This window comes from Panthera uncia, chromosome B4, assembly GCF_023721935.1.
Source record: "Panthera uncia isolate 11264 chromosome B4, Puncia_PCG_1.0, whole genome shotgun sequence".
Lineage (NCBI taxonomy): Eukaryota > Metazoa > Chordata > Mammalia > Carnivora > Felidae > Panthera > Panthera uncia.
In genome coordinates, this window is record NC_064809.1 from 56,597,491 (window position 1) to 56,621,059 (window position 23,569).

At 41.1% G+C, this 23,569-nt stretch overlaps 1 protein-coding gene across 3 annotated transcripts in view; it reads right to left on the minus strand.

The window, feature by feature from the left end:
• Positions 1-23,569, minus strand: part of BCAT1 (branched chain amino acid transaminase 1) — a 99,929-nt gene that overhangs the window by 47,353 nt on the left and 29,007 nt on the right. For 2 of the 3 annotated variants that reach the window (XM_049625190.1, XM_049625189.1), the window contains exons 2-4: positions 17,600-17,671; positions 6,684-6,884; positions 731-841 (exon numbers count right to left, since the gene is read on the minus strand). In XM_049625190.1, coding sequence (XP_049481147.1) covers positions 731-841; positions 6,684-6,884; positions 17,600-17,671 — 384 coding nt within the window. Of the gene's footprint in view, positions 1-730; positions 842-6,683; positions 6,885-17,599; positions 17,672-18,775; positions 19,084-23,569 lie in introns of those variants that run through there. The other variant, XM_049625191.1, reaches the window with a different exon arrangement.

The window sequence follows — 23,569 nt, forward strand, 5'->3', positions numbered from 1 at the left end:
ACTGCAAACTTGCTATTGCCCAAAGCAATTAGGCAAGATACTCCCAAAATATCTGTGTGGCACACCATATTTTCCATTTCACATATTATAAATTCATAAGGTCTTCAAATTTTATTTATTTTAGTTTGAGGTACATTTTTCGTCCTTATCCTATTATCTCCTACATACATATTAATCCCCCACAGACACTCACAAAAAATAGGCTCTGGAATTGCTAATTTTTACCTCACTGATTACAAAGTAGATCAGAAGTAACTTCAGTGTTCACATGTTTGTACTGTATATCAATCTAAGTACAGTTGACTCTTGAAAAACATGGGTTTAAATCGCACGGGTGCACTTGCATGTAGATTGATTTTTTTTTAATAAATATAATTCAGTACTGTAAATGTATTTTCTCTTCCTTATGATTTTCTTAGTAACATTTCCTTTTCTCTAGCTTACTTTATTACAAGAATTAAGTATATAATACACACAACATAAAAAATATGTGTTAATCAAGTGTTTATGTTTTGGTAAGGTTTCCAGTCAACAGTAGGCTCTTGGTCAAGTTTTTGGAGAGTCAAAGTTACAAACAGATTTTCAACCATGTGGGGGCCAGTTCCCCTGACCCCTGCATTGCTCAAGGGTCAACTACATTCAGAAATGATTTGTTCCATGGTAAATTCACAATGACCCATTACATTAAAAGAAAGAAACATACAAGAAACTCCTAAATCCACTCACATACCGGCAAAGTGGCCCTCACAGCAGATCGGTACATTCTATCCATGTTGAGGTTTGGCCGAAAGAGTCGAATTTTATTATCTACTCCTCGAAATGCCTTCAGTCCTTCGAATAACTAAAGATAAAAGAGAAATAAATCTTAGGGAATCATTAATGAAAATAATCTGTGTTTAAAAGACTGACTTTTCCATTGGCGCTCATCTTCTTCATCATGTAAAGTTGTTGACTTAGACCAAAGATCTCTAAATCTAGAAAAAGCCAGCAGTTGACAGGCTGGTTAGAGTAGCTGGGCTAAAAAGAACTTCTTTAAGGAAAAAAAAAAAAAAAAAAAAAGAAAAAAAAGAAAAAGAACTCTTTGAGTACCAAAAATCTGGTAGGAAGTCAAAGGTATCCCCTACCTAGGAGCCATATTACTAAATAACACCTCAATGTAGGTGGGAAGAAAACATCTCCAATCACAAAACATGGCAAACTACCCAGACAATAAAAATGGAGGCAAAGAACCCATGGTACCCTGCTGCCCTAAACACCCATGCATCCTTTCATTTAATCGGGCTCATTCAAACTCTGGATAGTAAATAATCTAGATGTGACCAGGGTTGGTTTAGTCTCCCAAATCATAGAACCCAAGCAGCTCAAGACCATCCTGTGTTAGGGCCATGGCACCTTTCTCAAAATGGAGCCCCAGACAAACCACTGGGCAAGGATGTTAAAAACCTTTGAAGTAGGTGCATACTAACCATAAGAGGCTCTTAAATACTGAGAACTGAGGGTTGATGGGGGTGGGGGAGAGGGGAAAGTGGGTGACGGGCATTGAGGAGGGCACCTGTTAGGATGAGCACTGGGTGTTGTATGGAAACCAATTTGACAATAAATTATACTTAATAATAATTTAAAGAGTAGGTGTATACTGATACACACAGAAAAGAGAAAAATCAATAATTTTACTGGGAAATTTTAACACTGGTTCTCTAAATAACTGACAGAACAAACAGGCTGAAATTCGGTAAAGATATGGAAGATTTGAAAAACAGGAAAAATAAACTAGCCTAGTGGATACACAGAGCCCTGCACACACCACCTGCAGAATGCATGTTCTTTTCACATATTTCCCAACCTTACATCAGAAACCAGTATCAGAAATACAGCCACAAAATGTCAACATTTTGAAAAGAAGAAACTCATTTACTAAAGTATGAGTCAAGGAAGAAAAATTATGGAAATTAGAAAATTCGAACTGAATGATAGTTGGGCCTTTAGAAGCTTATAGCCTTAGAGCTTACAAGAGAAAAGAAGTCTACATCATGCAGCACAATGTAAAAGCACTAGATGAGATTTAGGTACAAATATGTGAGTAACTTATTAAATGTAATAGGACTAAAGCTTCAGTTAAAAGATAAAGTTGTCAGATTGGTCTCAGCTGATAACATCTGAAACACACATGAGACAAAAAGACATAAAAAGAATTATGTCATACAAATTCTGGCTAAAGTTGGTGGAGGCGCCTGGGTGGCTCAGTCAGTTAAGTATCCAACTTTGGCTCAGGTCATGATCTCTTGGTTTGTGAGTTCGAGCCCTGGGTCGGGCTCTGTGCTGACAGCTCAGAGCCTGGAGCCTGCTTCCATTCTGTGTCTCCCTCTCTCTCTGCCCCTCTCCTGCTCATACTCTGTCTCTCTCTGTCTCAAAAATAAATAAAAAACATTAAAAAAAATTTTTTTTAATTAAATAAATAAAGTAAAGCTGGTGGTCTAGGGCACCTGGTGGCTCAGTCGGTTAAGTGTCCGACTTCGGCTCAGGTCATGATCCCAGTTTGTGAGTTCGAGCCCTGCGTCAGGCTCTGTGCTGACAGCTCAGAGCCTGGAGCCTGCTTCAGATTCCGTGTCTCCTCTCTGCCCCTCTCCAACTTGTGCTCTGTCTCTCTCTATTAAAAATAAATAAATGTGAAAAAAAAATTTTTTTTTAAGTAAAGCTGGTGAGGTTACATTAGTCAATGCAGAACAAAATAAACTTTAATTCAAAGGTAATGTCACAGGATTCCATTTACCTTACAATTTAAAAATTGTATGCACCTGAGGTGCCTGGGTGGCTCAGTTGGTTAAGTATCCGACTCTGGATTTCAGCTCAGGTCATGATCTCACGGTTCGGGCATTCGAGCTCCACATCGGGCTCTGCACTGAGGGTGCAGAGCCTGCTTGGGATTCTCTCTCTCTCTCTCTCTCTCTCTCTCTCTCTCTGCCCCTCTCCTGCTTGCACTTTCTATCTCAAAATAAATAAACTTAAAAATTAAAATTGTTTGCACCTGATATAGGTTCAAATATATATAAAGATTATATGATAATCTCATTAAAAGTAACAGATGTAAAATATACAAAAGGATAACATAGCATGAAAAAGTTGGATTTATCCCAGGAACAGAAGTTGATGTAACATAAGAAAACATGAGATTCATTATATTAATAGCTTAGGTAGAAAAAAAAACTATATAATCATCTCATTAGATATAGTAAATGTATCTGACAAAATTAAACATTCATTTGAGGCTTTTATTTTTTAATTTTCTTTTTAACATTTATTTATTTTTGAGAGAGAGACAGAGCATGAGCAGGGGAGGGGCAGAGAGAGGGAGACACCAAATCCAAAGCAGGCTCTAGGCTCTGAGCTGATAGCTCAGACTCAAAACCACAGAACTATGAGATCATGACCTGAGCCAAAGTGGGATGCTTAACCTACTGAACCACCCATGCACCCCTCATTTGAGACTCTTTAAAAAAAGCCTCCCAAGTAACTAAGAAGGAAACTTTGTTAAGTGATAAAGAATATCTATAATGTGGGTGCCTGGGTGGCTCAGTTGGTTAAGTGTCTGACTTGGTTTCAGCTCAGGTCATGATCTTACAGTTTGTGAGTTCAAGCCCCACATCAGGCTCTGTGCTGATGGTGCAGAGCCTGCTTGGGATTCTCTCTGTCTCTCTCTGACCCTCCCACACTCTCTCTCAAAATAAATAAATGAACTAAAAAAATTAAAAAAAAAAATATCTACAATGAACTTGAACCAAACATCATATTGATAAAATCCAAAGCTTTTCTTTTCAGAGTGGGGACATCACAAATTGCCCACTGTAACTACTTTAATTCAATACTATGCAATTATATGCAACTACAATAAAGCAAAAATAAATAAAAAGCATTAGACTGAATAGAAAAAAGGAGTGCTTGGGTGGCTCAGTCGGTTAAGCATCCGACTTTGGCTCAGGTCATGATCTCATGGTCTGTGGGTTCAAGCCCCGTGCCGGGCTCTGTGCTGACAGCTCAGAGCCTAGAGCCTGCTTTGGATTCTGTGTCTCATTCTCTCTCTGCCCCTCCCCGACTTGTGCTCTGTCTCTCATAAATAAATAAATAAATACATACTCTCATAGATCATGAAACAAAGGTAAGAATAAATATGTAGAAAACCAGCACAAATCAACATATTCTTTTGAAATGTATTTCCTTAGATGAGGTAACCAAATACAAAATTATATTCTTATGTAACAGCAGCAGTTAGAAAATAAAAACACTATTTATGATAGAATTAAGAGAGGACTATGGGGGGGGGGGGCGTGCCCAAAAGAAGCAAAGACCCATAAAGACAATATAAAACTTTATCAAGTCATTAGAGACCTAACTAAATGCAGAAAGCAATCTCACACTCATGGATCCAAAGACTGAATATTATAAAGATGTTGATTCTCCCAAATCAATTTCTATATCCAGTGTAACCCAAATGAACATCATGTCAGGGAGTTTTATTTTCTTTTTAACAAACTAAGCTATAAAAGTTGATTGACTTGATAAACTAAATTTAAAAGTTATAGGGAAGGGGCGCCTGGGTGGCTCAGTCGGTTGAGCATCTGACTTCAGCTCAGGTCATGATCTCATAGTTCATGGGTTCGAGCCCCACTCAGGCTCTGTGCTGACAGCTCAGAGCCTGGAGCCTGCTTTGGATTCTGTGTCTCCCTCTCTCTCTGCCCCTCCCCCATTCACTCTTGGTCTCTCTCTCTGCCTCTCAAAAATAAATAAATTAATTAAAAAAAAAAGTTATATGGAAAAGCAAAGGGCCAAGAACATCCAAGACACTCTTGAAAGGCAAAATAGAAGGACTTTTCCCAGGCAGACATCAAGACAGTGTGGCATTTATGCAGACAGACAAACAAAACAAAAGAACAGAATAGAATAGATAAGACAGTGCAATGAAAAATGAGATCCAGAAGCAGACCCATACATACATGACAGAGGTCATAATAAAGAGCAAATAAAGGGAATGCTTAAAAATTTGAAAGGAATATGGCAAATCTGAAGGCAGTGGTCTCAAACACAGTACATGTCCACCCTCAGAGTTTCTGATTTCTACCAAACTCCCAGGCCACATTAATGCTGTTGCTCTAGGGACCACACTTTGAGAACCAGTGGCCTATGGGAAGTACATGAGAAGGGATTACTGTGATTTTTGAAAGCTAAAAAATATTCTGATAGCCACTGGCATTTGAAAACTTGTTGGAAATCTATTTAGATGCCCTATGACACAGGGAAGGGCAGCTACCATTCTTATTTATTTTATACTTGAAGAAATGGAGGCTTGGAGTGTTCAAATAATCAAAGAATTCATCCAAGCTAATACAGTTCAGACACAGAGATGGGAATGGAAACTGAAGACCCTCAAGTTCAACATCTAGTGGATACACTGGGCATTGAACAGGTTTCCAAATTGTTCAAATTTATAATTTTGAATAAGTTAATTGGACAGGCCTCTTCATAATTTTAGTGTATGCATTTAGGAGTGATATCACAGAAAGCAGAAGTCAGCATTTGTACCCTGTCTTTTCCCTTAATACTGTGTAACCTTGGCCAAGAAACTTAACTTTTCTGAACCTGCTTCTACAATAGGTGATAATGCTGATTTAAGGGTTAAAAATAGTAGGTAAGGACTGGGCTCTCCTTCTGCACCAGGCATGAGTGTGTATGCTTAAACAAATTACCTTACCTTAACCTTATAATAGCACTATGAAGTAGGTATTATCACTACTTCAATTTTATAGGTAAAGAAATTGGAAGCACAAAGTGATTTTAAATAAGCTTCCCAAGTCAAAGCGTTCCCTATGGAACAACAGAGACCGAATCGGAGCCAGATGACTGACCTGAATATTTAACTATGTTTTCTCGCTGTTAAATGAGATGACCCATATAAGGTTCAGAGCACATTACTGGAATTTAATAAACAAAACTAATTTTATCATTATTGTTATAAATATCTACTACTACCATCTTTTAGTCCCTTAATAGGTAGGCCACTGCTTATTTCCAGGATTCTAATATTCTGGGAAAGATGTCCAACACAGTAAAAATGAGTAAAACAAAATGAGGGTCAAGGGAATGAGGAGTCTATTGTGAATCTAAGAGTGTATCCTAACAAGGACCAGAGAAAGCATTCTCCAAATATTTAATATTTTATGCTTACAATTATTCTACTCATGCCTGAAGAATGACATTTAATTACATGTCTCTTAACACATATAACTACACATTAATGCCGGTCATAAAAACATGCAGTTAGCATTAAAATGTAACCATTATATTATACTCAATAACACCTTCTCAGTCATTAAAAGATCTTAGAAATGACTTAGTAAAACAGTAACAGTACCAGATTTTTTATTGCTAATTCTCTTACCTACTGTCCTTGTATTTGCTGTAAATAATTTCTTCATTGACATTATGGAAAATTCCAAATTATCTGAAAAATTGGTCCTTAAGACTTACCTTCAATTTAACTGCCTATTGGGAAAGCTTTAAAGACATTTATGACTTCCTTGAGTAAATATGATAAAGCCTATACTGCCCACAAGCTATTTGAGCAAGAAGAGCTTCCGTGTACTCACAGTGAAGATCTAATAAGTCACCCTCGTTGATTCCCATGTACTTACTTCCACTGCATAGTGGAAAGCTGATGAGCCAGGATGCAATGATAGGTTCTGAAGCGGCTTGATATGTGGTTTATCCCATCCAAACTCTGAGGACCACTCCACGGTCAACATGTGATCCGTGAAAATACTTCCAAAAACCAGAGTCGCTGGGTCTGGTTTTTCCTTTAAAACGGTGGCTGGTGTGATTATTAGATCTTTAGCCTAGGGAAGAAAAATCAGCACCATTAAAGAAAAGTTATTGAATATCCACTGGCATGATGATACAGAAAATCAAAAGACAAATGAAATTTAAGTCACTGGCCACTAAAAAGTGAAATCATTTGACATTTAAGTGCTGGCAACTAACTCAGAAATTTAACAATACTATGTGAGCCAAATAAATCATGCCTGCATTCAGAATTTGGCTTGTTGTTTGAAATCTCTGCACAATACACTGCCTAATAAGTATCAGAACCAAATTCAATGATATTTAGAAATGAGGACAAAAGAGCAGATGGTGTAAAAGGATGGAAAAAGTCGAGAACACGTCCCTTCTTCACTCTCACCATACTGAGCATTCGGGAAAGAGGTAAGGGGTGTCTTCTACGACAAAAACAGCAACACTCATGACAATTTGTTAAACTAAAATTAAAGTCATTAAGAACTGAACCTCTTGGCGATGGTTGTACTCCAACTCCCTCCAAGAATTCTTGGCATAAGCCTTCAAAACCCCCTGGGTGCATTATAGAAGAAATGAGCAGAGGGAAGCAAATGTTTTCCTCTTTGAAAACAGAGATGTAGAGAATGAACACCAAGATATAAATCCTCTATTCTGTGCTGAAACAGTGAACAAAGGACCTCTTATTGAAAGAAGGATAAATTAGGAGTAATAGGTAACAAGTTCACACAGCAGCATTTTACTAAATCTGCACATAGCCAGCTTGCCGATTACAAATGGCCAAATACATCCGTGCCCGAATCGCAGTCCCGAATCGCAGTCCCATCGCTAACTTCGCAAGGGCTGAAGACTGCTGACAAAAACCACAGGGGAAGGAGCTTTTTGACCAATTAAAAGACAATATTAAACGAGGGACAGATTTGACTTCCTAAAGGTCAAATTCGCTTAATACATAAATGTACACACTGCTCCCAAAATCAAGTATAGAACTTCCCTTTAGATCATCAGCTCTTATCCTTATATTTTTTAAATTTTTTTTTAAGTTTTAATTTATTTATTCTTTTAAGTAATCTCTACACCCAACATGGGGCTCGAACTCACAACCCCAAGATCAAGAGTCACATGCTCTTCCGACTGAGGCACCCCTCTTATTCTTATATTTAAAATGATCCAGTTGTGGGGCGCCTGGGTGGCTCAGTCGGTTGGGCGTCCGACTTCGGCTCAGGTCATGATCTCGTATTTCATGAGTTCAAGCCCCGCATCAGGCTCTGTGCTGACAGCTTGGAGCCTGGAGCCTGCTTCGGATTCTGTGTCTCCCCCTCTCTCTGCCCCTCCCCTGACTGTGCTGTCTCTCTGTCTCTCAAAATAATGAATAAATGTTAAAAAAATAAAATAAAATAAAATGATCCAGTTGCTTCTGATTAATTCACTGTCTTACACATGTCTTAGTCATTTGATAGACTATGAATGATCATCAGTTTTATTTTTAGAATAACATTCAGGCTGAATGTTATTCTAAAATAACCACAAAGCTCACACATTACAGTGAAGCCTAAGGCACTAAAGACAACACATTATTGTAATTTTCAGGTTAGTCTTGTGATGAATGCTACTTTGGAAGGTGCCAACAAAATGCCAAATTGGGGGGTGGTGGTGATGGACTTTCTTCTACCACCATTTAATCAAGTAAATTAACTTAAAATCCTTTACTAAGTGCAAAAAAAAAAAAAAAAAAAAAAAAAAAGAATTTATTTAAAGAGATACAATCGAGCTAAATTGTTTGGATCCTTGAATCCCATTTCTCTCCCTTTATCCTCTAGACCAGGTAGAATGTTGGACAAATTTCACCTACAGGCTAAATTCAGCCTTCTGGCCTCTTTGTAAATAAAGTTTTATTGCAACACAATCACACTGTCCTTTTACCTTCAATGATGGCATAGTCCACTAACAGTGACAGACACCTTATGGTCCTCAAACCTAAATATTTATTATCTGACCCATTAAAAAAGTTTGCCAGTGGGGCACCTGGGTGGCTCAGTCAGTTGAGCACCCAACTCTTGATTTGGACTCAGGTCATGATCTCACAGTTCCTGAGACTGAGTCCCTCATTAGGCTCTGTGCTGACAATTCAAAGACTGATTGGGATTCTCTCTCCCTCTCCCATTCTCTCCCAAAATAAGTAAATAAAACTTTGGGGGGCAAAAAAAGTTTGTCAGTCCCTCTAGACTGTTTAGACAAGAACTCTGAGTAGACATCCCAGTTAAATCTCCAGCCCTAACTCAGTGCTTCACACTCAATACAGTACAAATTTTCTTAAATAAATGAAAATAACATCTAGCTGACTTCAGATGTACTCCCTGATGAATGTCAGACTTATTCACAGAAGATGGTCAGGATTTAAAGTGAGTAAAATTCTCACAAACTTTTCATTACATGAACGGTGTCACAGTGTTCTTGAACAATGAAGCACATATGACTTTGCTTAAGTTAGCTTTTTAGTGGCTTTTCTTAGTCCTAGACTAAGAAAAATCTTTAACCATATCAATATAGTAACACAAACAATGCAAATTTTCACCTATTAAAACTACATATAAGGGCGCCTGGGTGGCTCAGTTGGTTAAGCGTTCGACTTCGGCTCAGGTCATGATCTCACAGTTTGTGAGTTCGAGCCCCGTACCAGGCTCTGTGCTGACAGCTCAGAGCCTGGAGCCTGCTTCGGATCTGTGTCTCATTCTCTCTCTGCCCCTCCCCCACTTGTGCTCTGTCTCTGTCTCTCAAAAATAAATAAAAATGTAAAAAAAAAAAAAATTTAAACTACATATAAAAATTTCTTAATAACAGGAGAGGGTAGTAAGACCCAAAACAGAAAGAGGAGAATAGGTACAAATGGAGATGGGAGTGTGAGTAGGAGAGAGATTTTCCTACTTGCTAAGTTCAGGGTACATCTTCAACATTGTAAAGACAGCAGACCTTAGCTTCCCCCACCCCAAGTGACAGAACCAGTGCTTTGCATGGTTCTTCAAAAGTAAAATAAAGATCACATTCCAAGTTATTTCTATCATTAGCTAAACAAGTCTAATGAGCTAATCAATAAGATATCAACTACACATGATCCTTACACCTTACAGGATTTCTAAGCTCTCCAACAAACAACCCCACCTGCCATGAAATCAATATAAGCAATGGAATATATACTTTATATCAATAACAATCTACATAATATTTAAAAACAAGACTATGGCCTCATATCAAACAACTGTAGGGTTGTTTTTATTTCTCTTTCCCATGGTTCCTCTTTCTTCCTTATATGCTTTATTATTCTTAGTATTTTGCCTTTTTTATTCACTCAGTGAACACTGACTGAATCAGCACAATGGTTCAGGCACTACACTAAATAAGCACAAGAGAGGGGCACCTGGGTGGCTCAGGTGTTGAGCAGCCGACTCTGCTCAGGTCATGATCTCACAGCTTGCGAGTTCAAGCCCCACGTCAGGCTCTCTGCTGTCAGCACAGAGCCCGCTTCGGATCCTCTGTCCCCCTCACTCTCTGTCTCTCCCAGGCTTGTGTTGCTCTCTCTCTCAAAAATAAATAAGCAAGCACAACAGATGCAAAGATGCCTGTGGCCCAGCCCCTCCTTCTCAGGCAAGCTCACAGTCAGCCATGGACAGGCAGTAGCCACTGTGAGCAAGTATTACGCATTCATTCAGCCTAATATCTGTTGAGCTACTGTGTACCTGTATTGCTACAGGCCCAAAGGAATCTCAGGGAATAAAACAAGTAAAATCCTGTTGTCTTAGAGCAGGAAAAACAGTATAAAGAAATAAGTGAAGAGAGGTCAGCAGGTGATTAGTGCTATGAAGAAAATGAAAGCTGCTTAAAAGGACAGAGTGGGGGAAGAAAATGCTTATTTTTGGTAGCAGCGTTGAGAATGACCTTCCTGATGAGGTATCCTTTAAGCAAAGACTTGAATGAAGAAGGAAGCAGGCCATGTAGATATCCAGAGGCAAAATATTTGAGTAAGAGGAAGCAAGGGCCAAGATTCTGTGGTAGGAACCAGACTTGGCATATTCAAGGAACAGGGAAGACTCAGTGCGGCAGGAATTCAGGAAATGTAGGGGAAATGGAGTGGCAGAGGACGTCATGGAGGCACTGTGGCTGCTGGAGTGGGGGAAGGGGTGAGCCGAGAGAACTAGTTACTTCACGGTACACTGACTAACATTCCAATTCTGCATGGGTTCTGGCTCTGTGCAGGTAAGACTGTACGCCATCTTCCTTATATCCCGAAGAATCCTCACCATAGAGGCTGCTAGCAATTAAAGTAACCCCAGTTTACCTCTTTATTCTGGGCAATCTGAAGTAGCCATCAGGGATAATACTAGACACATGGCTTCCATGCTTTTATTTCTTGTTCCAAAAGTATGAAGGAGCAAAACAGGAAGGGGGAGAAAGATAGTTTGGCAGTGGTAAAACACAAGAATCCGGGTAACACTGAGTTTTTTCTTTAAGCCTCTACATTTCCTCCTCTGCATCAGGGATCCTCAATCCCGGATACACATTGAATTCAACTACGGAGCTTTTTAAAAACACTAACCCACACTCCATTCCAGAACTGAAACAGAATCTTTGGGATAGAGCAGGGGAAGTGTTCTTTGTTTGAACTTACCCAAGTGATTCTAACTGTGCACTCTGGGCTCAGAACCATACCACACCGTCTCCCTTGAAGATTTCAGCAATCTTAGGTGGCACTTAGGTGGCTCAGTTGGCTGAGCGTCCGACTTTTGATTTCAGCTCAGGTCATGATCTCACGGTTCATGAGTTCTAGGCCCAAGTCAGGCTCTGTGCCAACAGTACAAAGCGTGCTTGGAATTCTCTCTCGCTCTCTTATTCAAAAATAAATATTATACATATATACATATTTATATATATGTATATATATTTATATATATGTATAAATATGTATGTATATATATGTATGCATATATAAGTGTATATATACATGTATGAACATATGTATGTATATATGTGTGTGAGTGTGTACATATATGTGTGTGTATATGTATACACACACACACACACACACACACACACACACACACACACACAGATTTCAGCAACCTGAGGAGTGAGGGTTCCCAACACTGGCTGCTAAGACTGGAAGGGCTGAGAACCACTTCAGAGATTCAAGTCTCATTTGTGAATTCTTATCAAAATCTGTACATTATTTTGTAATCCCAGGACCTTGGTTATCTCACACTGAACGTATCTAAAATGGAACACCTATTTCCTCCAAAAGTTGGTCCCTATTTCTGATATATTATTATGTTCTACTTCCTTACTTCTTTTTTTTTTTTTAATTTTTTTTCAACGTTTTTTATTTATTTTTGGGACAGAGAGAGACAGAGCATGAACGGGGGAGGGGCAGAGAGAGAGGGAGACACAGAATCGGAAACAGGCTCCAGGCTCCGAGCCATCAGCCCAGAGCCTGACGCGGGGCTCAAACTCACGGACCGCGAGATCGTGACCTGGCTGAAGTCGGACGCTTAACCGACTGCGCCACCCAGGCGCCCCACTACTTCCTTACTTCTTAAGCCTTAATTCACTTAGTAAGAGTAATACGTGTTTACTACTTTAAATTTCTACTGTAAAGGGAAGAAAAATGAAAAGTGTCAAATTCCCAACTAGCACCCTGGCCACCACATTCCCACTTTCCAGACAGGACCTCCATTAACAAATTCATTGTTTATTTTTTCCTGTATTTTCTTTACATCTTCATTCCTTTCGAGGTAATTTATCATTCTCACAACATTCTCCCAACCCTCGGTTCCCCCTATCAGTAATAGAGACACTTGTAATTTCAAGAATCTCTTTAAGAAGTCTGATTCCTCAATTTCTACTACCCCCTCAGTAGCAAATATTCTGTATCTCTTCCTTATAATCTCTCTGAACATAATCGCATGCTTGATCATAATTTTCAATGTGCACTGAATACCTAAATGGCTATAGATTTAAGGCCAAATATTTTAGCTGCAAAATTAAGTATCCCAAGTATGGCACTAACTTGTTTTTTCAGTTCTACCTCTCACTAATGTCCTGCATTAACCTTTTACTTATCATTTAGGAATGCATTCAGCTGCAAGTAAGTAAAACACAAACAGGAGTTGGTTTTCTCACGTTAAGTCTGAAAGAGCCAGGTCCGACAGAACCCCATCATCTCAAGGCCCTGTGATTTTCTTAGCCTTCTCCTCAGGGTCAAAGAAGAGCTGCTTATAGCTGTAGCTTCAGCTTTAATGATCTCATCAAGGTCCAAAGATAGGGGAGGAAAAGGATAAGAGGAGACAAGTCTCTTCCTTTTGATCACAAAAGCAACATTTCTCCAGGAATTTCCATATGCCTTACTGGTCAGAAATGTATCACACTGATCTATCAAGTTCCAAGGGAGCCTAGCAGGGCTGGTCGGAGAACTGCAAACACAATCTGTTAACAAGGAACACAGGGGGGCTGTATTTGGGGTCTCCTCAGTGCCTGAAAACTGACCAGCCCTTAAGCATTCTTGTTTATATGCCATAGTTTAACAGGAAGGACTAAAACCTGGCTACAGATGTCTTCCCACCTTTACCTCTTTTTCTTCCCATCATTTCCTCCATCTGTAACACTGGACATGTGGTGCGGCCAGTTTATCCAAACTCTCTTCTCTTTTACTCCAGCAGGAAGTATGGAAACTGTAGCACCCCATCTGGCCCAGCAGTCTGGGGGTATCCTCAGCTTTTCAAACTGCCTAGCAGTTGCTCACACAATCCCTCTACACAGATAGACATCCCAGCTCCCAAAATGTTTGGTTTGGCTCTATAAAATCTTTTAGCCAATTTGAACATTTGGAAAAGGCAGTCATTGCTTTGGATTATGTTCGACTCTCATTTAGCACAGTAACTACTATACACATCAAATATGTACTAATAATTCTGTTGTAAATTTCACTAAATATGGATTGATCTTCATGGTTTAGTATATTTCAACACAACAGACTGCTGTAGATTTTATAAAAATCTTACTAAAAGACCTTTTTTGTTACTACAGATCCTTAAAGAACCAACTTTAAGAATTATCATAACCTAGGGGCTCCTGGGTGGCTCAGTGGTTAAACCTTGGACTTCAGCTCAGGTCACGATCTCACAGTTTGTGAGTTTGAGCCCCGCATCAGGCTCTGTGCTGACAATGTGGAGCCTGGAGCCCACTTCCAGTTTGGTGTCTCCCTCTCTCTGTCCCTCCCCTGCTCATGCTCTATCTCTCTCTTAAAAAAAAAAAAAAAAAAAAGAATGAGCATGGCATAGTATATAATTTTTACTTTTCTGAACTCTCCTTAAAATATCTCTAGGACCACCCATAGTGATCCACTGGCCCTGTGAGATCAAGCTAGTTAATGGCAAAGATATAGAATAGGTGGTTTTATGCTCGACTTAGTGCTCCTGTAATTATAACTTGATACTACTAATTAAGTTTCTGGAAACTGAATACAAATGATTAAATTATAAGCCTTATTTTCATAGGCCGCTACATCCTTTTATAAGATGTGATTTTTAAAAAATATTTTTGAGAGAGAGAGAGAGAGAGAGAGAGAGAGAGAAACAGAGTGTGAGTGGAGGAGGTATATAGAGAGAGGGAGACAGAATCTGAAGGGGGCTCCAGGCTCTGAGCTGTCAGCACGGAGCCCGATGCAATGCTCGAACCCATGAACCACGAGATCATGACCTGAGCCGAAGTCGGACACTTAACCGACTGAGCCACCCAGGCGCCCCTATAAGATGTGATTTATTAATGATAAGAACAGCAACCCTCTAACTTTCTAATTTGTAAAGGATTGCCCAACATACAGTTTTTCAAAGTAATGCACAACTTAGTGCTTTCAGAATTTCATCAAGAAGTCTATTTTCCTTTCTTTAAAAAATTTTCTGCAATTCTGGAAACTAAAACTAACAGCTTTTAACCTGAGCTCCAAGAGAAATTACCTAAGAATATTAAATATCCTAATTGGACACTGAATGAAATTCTAAAGTAAACAATATTAGCTGAAGTTTGTGACTGGTTTTGAGTAGATATGAAATCAAGTCTAAGGTGGTGAAAAAATTTTTGGCATAAAAGAAATTTTGCAAACAGTTTTTATCAGTGTTCTTTAGAAACTTTCTACATTTACTTTCCAAAGATGGATAAAAAAGAACAATATTTAAGTGATACTCTCTCCTGCATAATTAATCTGTCCCTTTCCAATGCTCCATGTTCTCTGATGACTTCAGGCCATATTATGCCTGAGGAAGAATTTGAAAGGCAAGGCCAAAAGGACTGGACTGTGAAATGGCAAATATTGACAAAAACAAAGCGTATTAAAAAAACAATGAGTTCCTAACTCAAAGCCACGCTTGGGTAAGTATTTGCTCTGAAATGGGGAAGCCCATAAGAGGCAAATGCAACCTGGTTGCACCTGAGGGCTGTATTAGCCAGCATTCTAGCAACATCTCTCCTTCATTGCTCAGTATTGGAGCTGTTCTCTGCATTGGACACAACACGTAATGTTTAAGAGCTATCTCAGCCTTACAAGTGTATCAGAAATTGTACAACTTTGTTCTACAAAAAGTGCACTTTTCTTACTCTACTTCGAAAGTTTTAGGTGCTATGTTCATGATCTTTTAGAGACCCTCTTTTAAAACCTAATAGAAAGGTACAAAGAGCAGAATTACAGATTTCGAGTGTCACATTCTGTGGAGATGAATAAAGCAGGGGAAAGTGGAAGAAACAGCGGATTTCTTTGAAACAAAGATTACTCTGGAGTCCATAGAAAGCTTCTGTAATAAGGCACCTTATTTCTGGGCTTTGTTGGGAAACTGGATCCTCACTTTAAAACTGAGAACAGGGGCACCTGGGTGGCTCAGTCGGTTAAGCCTCCGACTTCAGCTCAGGTCACAATCTCACGGTCCGCGAGTTCGAGCCCCGCGTCGGGCTCTGGGCTGATGGCTCAGAGCCTGGAGCCTGCTTCCGATTCTGTGTCTCCCTCTCTCTCTGCCCCTCCCCCGTTCATGCTCTGTCTCTCTCTGTCTCAAAAATAAATAAACGTTAAAAAAAAAAACAAAAAAAAAAACCTGAGAACAAACTGAGGGTTGATCGGGGGTGGGAGAGTGGGGAGGATGGGTGATGGGCATTGAAGAGGGCCCCCCTTTGGGATGAGCACAGGGTGTTGTATGGAAACCAATTTGACAATAATTTCACATTAAAAAAATAAAAAATAAATAAAATGACTGCATCAAAATGAGGGGAGGAGATACAATATGAAAACTCCCTATGAGAAATCCAAAAGGCAATTTAAAAATACAAATGGAGTAAATAAAAAAGAGATAGAAAAATATTTTTGCTTTTTGTCAAAAGCAAAAATGGTCTTATAAAACCCACCATTTTTTCTCCCAAAATTATCAATTTCATTTTTCATTTGCCTCATCACATATGCACTGTGAATACAACCACCATTAACAACCCATGTTTTAATATATAAATACAAATGTAGAATGTCAGCACACCTCTCCCTTAACTAAAACATAATATATAGAAATCTAAATTCAGCAAACAGATTTACATTATGAATTAATTTTAACTTGGCAAAAATTCTCTATGTATAAAAATATAAAGAAATTTTGAGGAAAAAAATCACATTCATCTATATACCCTTTGAGGAATTTACCTACTATATAAAAGGACTCTGAGAGATTATCAAATAGGAGTCTGTTTTATCTCATTTTTCCTAGGACCCAATATCTCAATATATTTAAGTCTCCAAATGTATTAGAACTTAGTCTTAATAGATTAGCAGAGTAGATTAGATCAGCTATAAGGTTACAGAGGATATGATCTTTAAAGGACCAGGAGCATTATGGACACATAAAATTCACAAGCTTATTTTTGTAAAGAAATTACGATATTCTATTTTTTTTTTTTTAAATCCTGACAGCAGAGACCTTATCTTGAATTTATCTTCAGATTTCCAATGCCTAACACACAGTAAGAGCTGGGTGCGTGTTAAATTGATGAGTCAAGTTTCCACTCCCTCTCTGAACCCTGCCAGGATGTGAGATCATGAGGACACTCTGTGCTATGGATGACAATTGACAGTGAGTGACTGAAATAGGCAGGAGACATAAAGAGAGGAAGCAAAAACCTCCATGGTTGGTGGGGTGCAGTGGAGATGATAATTTATAAAGAAAATAATAATACACCTTATATTTGTATTTTTATGATTTTCAAAGTGCTTTTACAAGATTGTTCCTCATTTGCTCCTCACTATTTGCCTGGGAAGTTATGAGATTATTTAATATACAAACCCCATAATTCAGAGAGTAGGTAGGAAAATACAACACATTTACTGTAAAATGTTAGGTGTTGGTTTAAAGAGAAAAATGACAAGTGTAACTTTTTCCACAAGCATAGTGAAAGGTTATACTTAGACAATCAGATAAACCTCTATCTAGATGAATATTTACAAATTAGTTGTTTTTCAAGAAAAAGTTATGATTCATGAAATAAGTAATTAACTGCTAGGTAATTTTAGATATGAAGATATTACTGCTCCCCAAATGACCCCCCCCCCAGTGGAATCTAAAATGCATGGCAGCATATCTAAACTACTGTAAAATCCACACCGTGAAATTGCCCCAAATCTCAACAAGAAATAGATTTATTCAGTTAATTGTTGTAGGACTTAACCTTGAGCAAATAACCTTACCTTGAAAGTCCCCACCATCTCTTTTGATCCCGCTGCTCCGGTACATTCTGGGGAGCATCCGTTACTGCAGTCCTTAAAGAAGAATTAAATTCATTAAGTAAAACCAGGTGGGTAAACTGTGGCCTGGGGTAATCAGTATCACTCACCATCACACCGCGTGCTCCGCTCAGGTACCCAAGCAAACAGGAGGAAGATCTAGCACCCGGGCACCAGCCCCAAAGGAGAGCGTCCTGGGAGCGCTGCCCTTCACTTTCAACCTTTCAGGAGGACGCAGCTGTTTTCGTCCTCCACCGCTAGCTTAGGGCAGACTGGTTAAATTCCAGGTTCGCCCTACAGAGCCAGGGTTCACCAGCAAAGAACAAGAAGGTGATTGTCCCCCTTACATCGGAGCGAATAGTCTAGACCAGGGTTTTAAGCCATTTATAGAAAAATCTCCTGGGCGAGCTCAGCCTCGTGGTCTTGTCAATCACTGGCGCACAATAGCAAGGCTGGAAAAGGGATGAGGACGAGAATGAACCATTTTCTCCACGGGCAGGGTCCTGCAATGCGGGCGCACGGACACCAAACCTCACAGGTTAAGGACAAAACCTCAGGAAATTAGGGGGTAATTCAAAAGATACTTAAGGGCACAATGGTTGAGGGACGAGTTGGGGAAAGGTGCATACCTTAAAAACAAAACAAACAACCCCCCTCCCCCCAATCTGCTAAATAGCTACATAAGAGATGGAGAGGGGAAAAAAAAAGTCGGGGGGGGGGGGGGGGGAATCCAAGAAGGCAGAAGGCTGCGGTCAAAATATTTTGGGGTGGCAAAGGAACGCAGGATGTGGTTGTCAGTTCTGGCAGCCCAGAAATTCCGCTTCCCCCTCCTCCCCCAAAGAAGCTTCCATGGCGACCCTCACGTCCCCGGTGGCTGTCCACGCCGCGCTCCGGAGCACGTCAGCGGCTGGGCATTAGACCTGGCCGGCGGGGGCCTCTGCAAGGCGGAGTTCGCTGGCTGGGGCTCTAGATTTCGGTTAGGATTGGGGAGAGAGGAAACGCCTGGGTGGAGACGGAACGGCAGTGTGCGGCAAAGCAGGATAGTGCAGGAAACGACAGCGATGCGCCCGACCAGGCCGGCAGGCTTCGGAGACGCCGGTGCAATCCGCCCCCCTTCCGCAAACGTCTGGGTTCGGGTACCTGGCGGGCGAAGGCCGCAGCGGCGCGGGTTGGGCTGGCCATGGGGAGTCCCCGGGGGCGCGGGGCTGCGGAGAGCTGTGGCCGCACGCAGCGCGCGGCTGGACGCGAAAGCCGGCGGCGTGACCAAGTCCCGGCGCACCGACTGCGCGGCGCGGGCTGCCGCCGCCTGGGGCCCAGCGCCAGGGCCAGGCGCAGGGAACAACGCAGCCCCTCCAGCATCCCCGGGGGTGGAGCCTCCAACCGTCTGGTCCCTCTCTCTTTTCCGTGGGTAAAACCAAAGCCCTAGTTTCCGCCACTTGGTCTCCGGCTGGGGCACGAGCGTGCGCGCCACGAGCGAGCGCCTTTCCAAAGGCAGGCACTTCAGGAGCATTTACCGAGCCACCCCAGGGTTACCGGCCCGGACACGCCCCTCGGCCAGGGCGAAGGCAAACTTGGGGAAATTAATTTACATTAGGGGAAGAGTTTCCGTGGACAGAAAAGCTAAAAGCTTCTGCCCCCGAGTCTGCAGTCCGGGATTGGCAGTTGCGCACTGGCTCTCTTCTGCCACCGATCCCCACGTGCAAACGCATGAGCGAGAACGTGAATCTGGGGTTTAGATTTCTTTGCACCACCTCCTCAAGTGGGATTTGTTGTGGGGTGCTGCAGGGTTACCAGGCTCACGCCCTCTAAGAGCTCTTTCTGCCGGAAGACCTCGACGCTATTGCATCCGCCCAGCCATTCAGTGTTGTAGGCAAAATAAAGAGCCCCAATCGAGCTGACCGTTCGCTGCTGTAAACCCGTGGAAGCAATATTTAAGGAAGCTGATAAAGCAACCTTTGAAAAGAAAAAGGAAGCTACTGCCTTCTCTACGTGTTCTCCCAGGGCGACGTCAGCTTCAGTTATGAGCCTTTCTGGGCTTTTAAATTAATAGGAAGTAGCTCATTCGTTCTTGGAAAGGGGGGAGAACGGTTTATTCTGGGTAAGAGCGGTTAAATCTGGTCTGGTTTTAGAATTTATTTCAGAGTCCTAAAGACAATATAGCTCTAATCTTTTCAACTCAGAAAACAGCATTCACTTCTCCCTTCCCTTCAGAAAAGGCATAGAACAGCTCCTTAGGTTTGGGTGGAGCGACAAGTTCCAGCCCAGGCAGGTCACATGTGGCTGGAAACCAGAGTCCCTGAAGAAATTTAAAATCGAATTTTAAAATAAAATTTTTAAAAAAGTATAGACTAAGTAAACTCTAGTGCTGCCATTTTCCAACCTTGTCCCCTTGCCTAAAAATAAGAAACTCTTAGGTGAAGAACTATTAACAGTTTGCATTCAAAAGCTTGGTTTAGGGGCGCCTGGGTGGCTAGTCGGTTAAGCATCCAACTTCAGCTTAGGTCATGATCTCACGGCTGATGAGTTCAAGCCCCACACCTGGCTCTGCATGACAGTGTGGGACCTGCTTGGGGTTCTCTCTCTCTCTCTCTCTCTCTCTCTCTCTCTGCTCCTGTTCTGTTCATGCTCACTTGCGTGCTCTCTCTCAAAATAAATAAATAAATGAACTTTAAGGAAAAAAAAGCTTGGTTTAAATGACTACACCAGGGATGCCTGGATGGCTCAGTCGTTTGAGCGTCCGACTTCGGCTCAGGTCATGATCTCGCACTCCATGAGTTCAAGCCCCGCATCAGGCTCTGTGCTGACAGCTCAGAGCCTGGAGCCTGTTTCAGATTCTGTGTGTCCCTCTCTCTCTGGCCCTTCCTCTGTTCATGCTCTGTCTGTGTCTCAAATATAAATAAATTTTAAAAAAAATTAAAAAAAAAAATGACTACACCAGACATGCATTAAAAGTCTGTTATTGTTTTAAAGATAGATATTACACAGCTCCAATTTTCTGGCTATTTTAAGTGTTACTTGTAAACCCTCCCTTTTTTAAAAAATTTATTTTTGAGACAGAGAGGGCATGAGTGGGGGAGGGGCAGAGAGCGAGGTAGACACAGAATCTGAATCAGACTCCAGGCTCTGAGCTGTAAGCACAGAGCCCGACGTGGGGCTCAAAATCATGAACGTGAGATCATGACCTGAGCTGAAGTCGGACACTTAATGGACTGAGCCTCCCAGGCGCCCCCAAACCCTCCCTTTTCCATCAAGAGAACATATACTGCAAGAATTATCACAGTGCTACCTATACCTTTTGGTTTGTCAGAGCCAACATTTGTGCAAGGGCAATCTGTATTAACTGCTTCTATTTCCTCCCACTTCAAGTGGCTACAATTTGACTCCTGTCCTATTATTCCACCTGAACAAGGCTCCTCTAACAGCCTTCATTTCATTTAACCCAATGGTTTGCTTCCTGTGCATTTTTGTGGCTGAACCTATATGCTGATGGCTCCCAAATATGTATTTTTTTCAGTCCACCTCTCTCCTGAGCAGTGAGTACTTACACCAAAAATCTGTCTAAAATACTTATTATTGTGTATGTAACATTCGTGAAGGAACTGGGCTAGGTGCTGGGGATGTATTGTGAGCATACTTCCATCGCATTATCATGCATTGCCTTTAGCCACATAGAAAAATGGTACTTGTGTTAAAAAGCAGCAACTAATCCTACAAATGTAAAAAAGCAAAAGTAACAAGTGCTACCTGTGTTTTACCAGAAATGTCCGGAAGGGCTTTCCAGCAAGGGACCCTTAACTAGAGACCTAGGGGATAAAAATATTTACTATAAGAGAGAATGAAAAACATCTGGGATGAAAGTGAGTTCCAGGAAAAAAACATCTCTGAGAAGGGAAGAAATGTGGCACTTACAAAAGACAAGAGAGACAGGGCTGGAGTGGAGACAAGCAGGGAACTTGGTCGAGGGTGAGACTGGGAGGGCTGGCAGACAGCCAACCACGTAGTGCCTTTTAAAGAGAGTTAAAGGATAATTTCCCTGATAAAGGTAAAAGTATGACTGTCATATACATAGAAAATGAATTTATATTATAGTCCATGTAACTATAATGAAGTTACCAGGCAGATGTTAAAACTTGTTCAAAGAACAGACACACTTCTGGGTCAGGAATAGTGACATGAATTTGCAAATGGACATAAAACCAGCTTCTTCCACAATAGGGGAGATACATTAATTGAATCCTGACCTTCAGAACTTATTTGCATGTGCATTGACAAGAATTATTTTGCACTCCTGTTATCTGGACAGTAACTCAAAAACAATGAAACAACATAAAAACACAGTGAAAGAACTCATGGAATCCTAAGAACAAGAAAAACCATCCAAAGGGCAGGATTAGATAGGGAACAGGGGTGGAGGTTGACAGGACTGAAGTGCACTATGGCTGCAGTTTGGAGACTGGAGGAGGGTGTGGCTGAAGAAATGGATTTATGAGAAAGCTATTATAGAACCCACATAAGTGATGACCTATTAATAAGTTGGATCTGGCAGGTGGTGGGTGATACAGCCGGAGAGAAGCAGCCAGATTTCTGCAATCTTTATACAGAGTGGACAAGAGAAAGAATAGGGAGAGACAGGTGACAAGAAGGGCTCCTTGGTTTCTGGCTTGCTCTTCTTGTTGGTGATATTCGCTAAGAAAAATGGAACACTGAAAGATGAACCAGCAGGAGTCTGGTTTGGGGCATGCTGAGTTTTTGGTCTCTGAGACTGGCTGTTAGATATATGCCTGTCTGAGGCTCAAACGAGAGGTCTGGTTTAGAAGTAGACATCTGAGGAGTCAGTGGCACGCAGGTGGTCACTGAAGCTACCGGAGTGAATGAGAATGTCACATCTGTGCCTCTGTAAATAAAATGGGGCAACGGCAACACTTCATGTTTGCCAAATGGGATGGACCATCGTAACATGTACCATATGTAAATTACTTAAGACCTTGTCTGGTAAGTGCTAATTCCTCAATAAATGAAAGTAATGATCATTTATCTCCTTTGGCAAACATTCTCTTAAAGGGCCAGATAGTAAATATTTTATGTTTTGAGGACCATGTGGTCTTTGCTAAATTACTCCGATCTGTCAATGTGTGGCAAAAGCAGCCACAGATAATATGTAAAAGAACAGTCAAGGCTGGGTTCCCATAAAACTGCATTTTCAAAAACAGGACACAGCGGATTTGGCCTGCGGGCTGTAGGCTACTGACCCCTACTCCATGCAGCTGCCCTACCAAGAAACATCAGGGTCATCCTTCAAGCACAGCCAACTGATCACCAACGTCTATACATTCTACCTCCAAATATCCTGACAGTCGCCATTTCTCCAGCCATATTATTGCCATCCTGGTACCAAATAGCTTCCAAGTAGCCTCTATATCTTCAGCCTTGCTTCCCCTTAAGCCATTCTTAGCATGGCAACCAGAGAAATCGTCTCAAAATGCAAATCTGAACATATCTCTTCTAGGCCAATAAAATTCTCAAACTTTACAACATCCTGGTGACAAAATATTTATTTATTTATTTATTTAATTTATTTATTTTTAAGAAAGAGAGAGAGAGAGTGTGTGTGTGTGAATGAGGGAGGGGAAGAGAGAGAGGGGGAGAGAGGATCCGAAGCGGGCTCTGGGCTGACAGCAGCAAACCCGATCTGGGGATCAAACTCAAGAACCTCGAGATCATGACCTGAACTGAAATCAGAGGCTCAACCGACTGAACCACCCGGGCGCCCCTGTGACAAGATATTTTAGCCAGCTCTCCCACCCATCCCAAATTCTGAACCCTGCCCCTGACTCTCTGGCTGTCTGTTCCCTACTCTCCCTCTCTCCAGCCACACATTTAACTATTTCAGTCCTTCTTTTGGGCATCAGGCCTTCTCACAGCTGGCCGTCTGCC